This window comes from Platichthys flesus, chromosome 15 (assembly GCF_949316205.1).
Source record: "Platichthys flesus chromosome 15, fPlaFle2.1, whole genome shotgun sequence".
In the NCBI taxonomy this organism is placed as follows: domain Eukaryota; kingdom Metazoa; phylum Chordata; class Actinopteri; order Pleuronectiformes; family Pleuronectidae; genus Platichthys; species Platichthys flesus.
In genome coordinates this window covers 18,331,150-18,339,063 of record NC_084959.1, presented here as the reverse complement: position 1 = coordinate 18,339,063, position 7,914 = coordinate 18,331,150, and the positions used below count along the sequence as shown (strand labels likewise).

The following is a 7,914-nucleotide window of genomic DNA, read 5'->3' as shown; positions in this document are numbered from 1 at the left end:
GCGTCAATGCGGTAGTAGTGGACGGCGGAGTTGTCGCTGTAGGTGAGTGTTGGAGAGGTCTGCCCGGCATAAGCGTCCTGAAACTGACACCCAGCGGCCCGCAGCGATTCTCGGGGCCGCGCTAGGTCGGTGAAAGAGCCATGGGGAACGCGGAGAGCGGCCTCGGCGGAGCCAGCGGCGACGAGGAGGAGGTGGAGACGGAGAGTCCCGGCTTCGCGGAAGACAGTCCGGCCTCTGCGGCCACTGGCGGCGGTGTCGGAGGCGGCGGTGGCTCCGCGTCTGGCAGGAGCGGAAGGGGATCAAACAGCCCGCCCGTGCCCACCGGCGGGCCACCCAACCCGGGGGTCCTCCTGGAGCAAGTGAAGCTGAGGGAAGCGGCGGCCCGTATCAGCGACTCCGGGGTCGCCATTCACGAGTCGGTGCTCGCCGGGAACGAGGGTGTCCTGGTGCGGTGGCTGGAGGACCGGCTCAACCGAGGAGAGGAGTCAGTCAACGTGGAGCAGTTCTGTGAGGTTCTGGAGACCAGAGACGCCCCCAGAGATGAATGTGAACAGGTAAAGAACAGTCGTGGCTCTTGTACCTGATGTTAAACTATTTGTTATGTGGCCCAACTCTTAGCTGCTATTACGCCCGTTTATGAGGAGCGAGTAGTAAACAAGATTGCCTGTGTGAGGTCATGACAGCGCCAGACATGATCCATAATACAGGCTGATCTGTAATCTTAAGGAGGAGCAACGAAACGAGAGAGCTGAGCTGTCATCGTGTCTCCTCTGCTGGACACGGTTATTGTCACTTCAGCTTTGGCCTCTTTGGGCACAACACGCTGCTTTGTGGTCTGTTGTCTGACATGTTCCGTTTAACCAAAGGTTGTAGATGAATGGGTAATCTAATGAATGTGAACTTTAGTCTGCCTTTGGCATTGTGTGGGTACACAGGGAATGCCATGGCTGGGCTCTAAATAACTGCACACTACAATGTATCCATCAAAATGTCCAAAGATAACTCTTTCAACACCTGTAAAATATAGCATAATAATAACAATAGATGTAGGGCAAATTGTGTGCCTCATAAACTAAAGACTGACAGTTTTTTTTGCGATGTTTGCTTGTAGGTATGTAATTTCTTGTGGCGGTGTATACATTTTCTGAGTGTGTCCTGTGCTTGTCCCCCGTCTCAGGCTTTTGGACAGTTCGATGCAGAGGGAGATGGGGTGGTGGACGTCGAGAGCATGCTGATTGCTCTGAAGAACTCCAATGGAGCTAATCTACAGGGAGAGCTGAGTCACGTGATAAGACAGCTGCAGGCTTGCTCCCTAACCCCAGGTACGAAATACGATTTGTTTGGCATGGCGATCAAGGCAAACCTAATTTGGATAGACACCAGGCCGATGAGCTAACCACAGAGACGGACAACTCCTCTTTTCTTGTATTGTTTCCTCAGGTTTTGTTGACATATTCTCCAAGACCAAAGACCGGCTAGGGGCACATGCATCTAAGATCCTTAAGTTTCTACACAGGAACCGTATTCCCAGCAGTGCCATCCCTTTCCCTTTATTAGAGGGCTACAACAGTATCTGCACCATGAGGTCCAGTGTGGTCCAGGACTTCTTGGAATTCCTCTTGCAAAAGGAGAAAGGTGAACACCACAGATGGGCATGAACAATTTTTGGACTGTGAAGTTCTCAACTGTCTCTTGTGTACTTTAAGCATGTGGAAGCAGTAAATACATGTCTCGCACTGCAGCCGATTCCCTTTCATGCACAACATTGAGACAGTTGTCACTAATCTGTATTTGTTTCTCTCAGATTTAGATATTCAATACAGAGCAGAGCTGGACAGTGATCCAGAGGTGGACAAAGTCAAAGTGGTCACACAGTGCTACAGCACAATAGAATCTTCATCAAACGTTGCGGACATTTACAAGATGACAAATGGAGAGACTGCATCTTTCTGGCAGTCAGACGGCAGTGCACGCTCACACTGGATTAGGTAAAGTGTGACTCAGTAGTTTGCGGCTGACTGTCACAAGTGCTAGACCTTTGATTCAAGGAAGTCGTGACCTATATGTGTGTCATTGAATTGAAGGTGGAAACCCATCTCTTTTTTGCTCCCCCAGATTAAAAATGAAACCAGATGTGGTTTTGAGACGTCTGGCCATCGCTGTAGCCTCCAATGACCACAGCTACATGCCCCAGCTGGTCTCAGTTGCTGTGGGGAAAAGTCGGCGTTCCCTGCAGGAAATCCGAGATATCCGAATCCCAAGCAACGTCACAGGCTACGTAGCTCTCCTCGAGAATGCAAACATCACACACCCCTGTGAGTCAAACCTTCCAATCAGTCTACTTTGTTGTGTGTGTTTGTTTTTCAATCTTGGGCTTGTGTGTTCCTTCACTGATGCTTGTGGAGAAATGTTCTTTGGCTCCCCTCTAGTGAAGGCTGAGCATGAGGTCAGTTACAGAAGAGCAGCATATGGCTCATAGGTAGTTGAGTGGATAAATACCTCACTTTTGAATCCATGTGCAAGCTGCTATCTGTAAAGCCAATAGGCCAGACTCCTGCTTATTAGAAGCCAGAGAGACTGGACTAAAAGCGACAGCTGGATGTGACTGAGTAAACATAAGATCAAGTTGGAATCAGATGCAGCTGTGACCGAGAAACAAGGACAAATTGCGGAGGTTTAAATGATGGTGACGAATCCTAAATTATTTTCAAAATCGGTCCTGTGGCTTTTAGATCTAACTACAGGCTGATCTGGTTGTTTCTCACTAAATCCATTCTACATCAATTAGTCAAGTCATCCCTGATTTCATGTGGTGAGGGCAGGTACCCAGAGCAAGCAGATCTCTTCTTCCGAGATGCAAATCAAGCAAAGAATTTAAGTGCCAATCTCCCTAGCTCTACGTCACTCCATCTCTCTCCAAATAAGCCCTGCTTTACCAGTAATCCCATAGTTGTCTCCACACTGAAAGATTGAAATGGAACCAAATTTGCAGACACTTAAAAAATTATTCTCAGCATCTTCTCTTCAGGGCCCTGTTGATCAAAATCATCTGTTTCCCCATCGCTAATAGAAAACATATTCTCTCTCTGTGATGGAAATCTGGAAATACAAAAAGCTGGAACACAAAATGTGTCTTTGTGTATTTTAATAGGGGCTTTCTGCACAAAGGATCAACACAGAGAGTCACATGGGTCTCAGAGTGAAAATGCAGGACAGTCAAATGCAAGGATCTTATATAGGAGAACTAAGGGGCCAGTTCAGACTGGTTCTGTAGATGCATTTTAAGGAGAGGAATCTAAACAATAAGTGATAAAAGGGTCCCGCAGTTTTCAGGTCCTAAACAGTTCAGACATTCAAACAGTTCAGGTCATACAGTATTGGACAGGTTGTATATGTATGTAGATAAAACTTACTTTTTAACTTCAACATAGGTTTCACACACACTTAGTTATTTTTTCTACTACACTTCCAAGACCTATTTGTAAGTGACACTTTTGCTAGTCTCCCTTCTTGGGTCTTTAAATTCTCAGAAGTCAGAATTCCTGTCTGTCTGTTCTTTTCTAGCAACAGAGCGCGGCCTCTTCCAACATCTATGCATTGATTTTGTCACTGGACTCTATAAACAGGGTAAAGACTACTTATGGGCAGAAGAAATGGTGGTTAGATTCGCTGAGGAATGCTGGGATGAGGTGATTAACAGGGTCTTAACTAACCTCATTTACTTAGATAATATAAATCTTTCCACAGATTAAATCTCTCCAAATCCAGGCTATCAACAACTCACCCCCATTGCAGCAGTCATATGTTTGTTCACCCCCCTTAATTTGAGAAACCCATAACTTGGAGACCTTCTCTAATGTTGATCAATCTCCAACACTGGCCTGTAATAGCCATATTCAGTGCTCCCACGGATTAATCCTCATTAAACTCTAAACCAACACTTGCTCTTACAACTCTCTATAGCTTATTCTTTAATTCTTAAGTCTGCACAGCTTCTCTCCATCTTTGCATTTGATACAAAGTGCCAGTGGTTTATGTGATTCTTCAATGTGCTGCAGAGGCTTCCTTCAGATGAGGGTAACTTGGTCTGTTACCTTTTGTTTTGCTTCTGTGCAGCTGCTCTGTGAGTTATCATGTGTGAGTCACTGACCACACACTCCCAACACAGGCACCAAGCAATTTCCAAAAAGACATTTTATTTCATTTTGTTTTATTTATTATCCCATTGGGTTATATCTCTTCACTTTCATGTAATCCTATACTTTTAAAGGGGCCGTTTTTTTGTGTAATTTAAAATAAGTGGAATGTTTTGCTCCTGGCCACATAGAGAAAACGTCATGCTGAATCAGTCACAGTTTTTTGTTTTGTTAATGGCCACGTGCTTTGTGCTGCCAATAATTTCCTAGATGACAATTAGCGGAATGAATAATCATCGTTAGAAGATCTCACCATGTATACTTCTCGGATGATGAAGCAGTGACTGCGGCATTTTTGCACAATGTATTCCATCAGTCCGCTATAACCACATTATCTCATCACCAAACCCCAGACATCCAAATCAACATTAAGCGGTGCCTGAGTGATGGATGTGACACACGGATTCATGGCTTGAAGACTCTCGGCTATCAAATTACCAAGAGCAAAGAGGTGTCTGTTTCCGATGCTTCGGCCATCTGGTACCTGTCTCTCCTCACCTCCCTGGTCACTGCGTCCATGGACACCAACCCTGCACTGGCTCATACTGTCCTTCAGAGCACACAGTAAGACACCACTCGTTCTTTTTTCATTTGTATGATTGGAAATAGGGTAACAATCTTTGTAAGTAAGCAAAGTGATGCCTCAGTTGTATTGTAAAGTATAATTTCTTTTTCTGGGCAATGCTTGAATTCTGAGGTTTGGTTTGTGTTCTCCTCCTAGAAAAGCTTTACGGCACATGCCACCGCTGTCCCTCACGCCGTCATCCACAGAGTTCCCCAAGTTCTTCTCTTTGAACATCCTGGAGGAGGTGGATGGATTTCTGCTCAGGATAGCTGAGTAATGACCTGCAGGCGTCGCGCACTCATACTCATCCATCACTGCCACACTGAGCTCATAACACATTCAAATCAAAGTATTGATTGTCTCCGGAACCATCTATTGACACATTCACCTTCCACTTAATGTACTGTAAATCCTCAAGTGGCGTTCAGGGTTTTGATCAACAATTGCTGCAACATCATGACAGAAATAACCTCATCAGTTGTTTATGTTATTGTGAGCTGCATTGAGTCAAGAAAGATTTATTATTCAAATTATTTGTTTGCAGAAATACATCTTATGACGGCGAGATTGTCGAGATTAAGGTCATAATATTCTGACAATAATTTGTAATATTACAATAAGAAAGTCGTTATTTAAAGAGAAAATAAAACACATATTATTACGCTATTAGACTTGTGCTTAAATATGTTAAAAGTCATAATATTCTGAGAAAAAGGGATGCTCGCCAGATATTCACTTCTGTCCAAAGTCTGGAACCAAAGGGGAAACTTCAAAACCAGTTTTAAATAGCACTCAGAAGTAAACAACGAAAGCCTAACAGTTGACCACTACCGAACATTTTCTCCTCCACCAAAGAGGCAAATTTCTCCAAGTCTGTGTGGATCTTGTTAGTGAGTATCTTGTTATTTTTTAAACCTGCAAAAAAAGTATAACTAAACAAGCTGCTCTATCTTTCTCATTTAAATAGAGGCAGCAGGCTGATCTTTTGATAACCCTCCTCTAACATTACAATCTCAAGTTCTTTTCCCTTTAAGTGGCCAAAATACTTCAGATGAATCAACAAACCTTCACTAAATAAACATTTTTTTCTTATGAGATAGATCTTCAGTTTGTTTAGTTTAAAGAATCCAAGTTGTTGAAGTTAAAAATATCTTGTTTGCACTTTTGTTTGGTCCAAATGCAGACGTACTATATTTAATACGAGTGAGTTGCTGGTGAATTTGAACCAGGCTTTGAGTCCACATATCTTCCCTAAAGAATAGGAGTAGTTATGGATTGTTCAATGGTTAATCAGAATAAGTGCAGTGACAAATTGGTCATGTAAGCATTGTTTTAAAATCAGCTTGAAAACTGTAGACCTTTCTTTCAGAATTGAGGGCACATTTATGACCATGCACACATTATTATTTTGGCTATTTTAAATAGTTTCATAGAAGATTATTTAATATTTCTATGTGCACCCCAAAAAACTAACATAAGGTTTGTTTCTTTGCTTCGGTATAGCTGCTGTGTGAGTCCTGATGCAGAACTGACTCTCCTGGCCTTCGCTCTGGCCAGAGGAAGCGTAGCCAAAGTCCTCCAGGCCCTGGCCTGCCTCAGTGAACATTTAGAGACAGACTACCGGGCCTCCACCCTCATCGTGTCTATGGCCTCTGTTAGGCTGCGACTACTCTACCGCAACGGTAACGTAACCGAATCCTCCTTCCCTCTATCACTCTCACTCTCACTCACACATTTGAAACCATCGACTCCGGAGAGAAAGTGCTTCGCTGCCAAGAACGAAATGCATTTGGCGAACTATGGAGGCGAAAACTGCTAATTCTGTTATGAAGCTGCAGTGAGGTTAACATGGCCTCTTAGTTTAGGGATGGAATTATAACCCGTATGAAGTATGATAACATGATATCCAGACAATGGAACCACAATGGGGTCTGTACTTTCTTCGGAATTTGCATTTCACAATGCAAAAATGCAGCAGGATATTCTCCACTCACACACCTTCAAAATAACACACAAATCTGCAGAACGTTCAAGTGAGGGGGCACAGCATGAGGCAGGATATAACGTATAAATTCCACGGCAGAGATCACATGTTTTTGTTTACAGATGGTCCGCAGCTATTGACTCGTACATGTGTGTTCTCACAGACAGCCTAACTGGATAATTTCAGGAGACATTCTTGAGTTCAGTGCTTGTTTGATAGCAGCTATAATGATTTATGATAATTTTCAGGAAAGCCCCTCCAGCTGCACCTACAGGCCTGTGATGTAAAGAGTAAAGAGGAGAAATCAGGACCAGAGAACATGCTCACAGAAACTTCCAATGGAGACGGTAAAACTGAGACCGAGCAGTACATCTTTAGTTTTAAGTACAGTATGAACATACCCCCTCTCATCTATAACTGAGTGTTTGATCCTCCTCAGGTTTTCTCACAGAGAGCGGCAGGAAGAAAGCCAGTGTGATCCTGTCGACAGAGGACCAGAGCAACTTTCAGGTCACTCAGATGAAGATCAAAGTGAGGCTCCACATGATTTCACAGAGTGTGTGATAACCCAGACAGTGATGGAGGATTACAGTACATAACCCTTGCTCTCTGGTTTGTGCGAAAAGGTACGAAAAGGAGCCATTGGTGCAAAATGTGGCTTGGTGTTCGCCTACAAAGACGAAGACCGTTTCGATGCAGAGAAACATTTCAAGAGGTTCAAAAAGTTTGACGAGTGGGACCACACGGACTACAAAGATTTTGTACAAGACCAGTAAGAATCCATTCCTAACTGACTTTATGATTTTTTTGTATGTTGTAAATTTCTAAGTTGAAATACTTATAACGTATTATTTGAGAAGTCTGCTGTAATGGGTGAATAAGTACATAGAATGGTCCAATTTAATAAGACTTTGGTATGAAGTGGACATCTTTATCCTGTGTTGTGGACCCCGCTCAGCAGTGTGGGGTCTGCCTCAGTGGTTTATGTGAATGACTGACACACCATGCTGTCATCTGACCTGCAGTGTGAGAATTCCAGCACAGTCTGAGGATGAGCCCATTGGCTGGTTTGAGCTCGAGGAGGACTGGAACGACATAGAGATCCGGCTGCAGCAGTGTCGGGTTGCAAAGGTACACACTACATCCAGTTAAAGATAAGATATCATTTT

At 43.7% G+C, this 7,914-nt stretch overlaps 1 protein-coding gene across 2 annotated transcripts in view; it reads left to right on the top strand.

Annotated features, from left to right (window-relative positions):
• The first annotated feature begins 28 nt into the window (after nucleotides 1-28).
• The window catches only part of zzef1 (zinc finger, ZZ-type with EF hand domain 1), a 34,323-nt gene continuing 26,437 nt past the window's right edge, over nucleotides 29-7,914 (top strand). For both annotated transcript variants that reach the window (XM_062405920.1, XM_062405919.1), the window contains exons 1-12: nucleotides 29-554; nucleotides 1,178-1,322; nucleotides 1,441-1,635; nucleotides 1,805-1,988; nucleotides 2,116-2,315; nucleotides 4,550-4,760; nucleotides 4,918-5,034; nucleotides 6,265-6,443; nucleotides 6,994-7,092; nucleotides 7,185-7,276; nucleotides 7,372-7,517; nucleotides 7,771-7,876. In XM_062405920.1, the coding sequence (XP_062261904.1) occupies nucleotides 141-554; nucleotides 1,178-1,322; nucleotides 1,441-1,635; nucleotides 1,805-1,988; nucleotides 2,116-2,315; nucleotides 4,550-4,760; nucleotides 4,918-5,034; nucleotides 6,265-6,443; nucleotides 6,994-7,092; nucleotides 7,185-7,276; nucleotides 7,372-7,517; nucleotides 7,771-7,876 (2,088 nt within the window). In that variant the 5' untranslated portion in view covers nucleotides 29-140. The remainder of the gene's footprint in view (nucleotides 555-1,177; nucleotides 1,323-1,440; nucleotides 1,636-1,804; nucleotides 1,989-2,115; nucleotides 2,316-4,549; nucleotides 4,761-4,917; nucleotides 5,035-6,264; nucleotides 6,444-6,993; nucleotides 7,093-7,184; nucleotides 7,277-7,371; nucleotides 7,518-7,770; nucleotides 7,877-7,914) is intronic.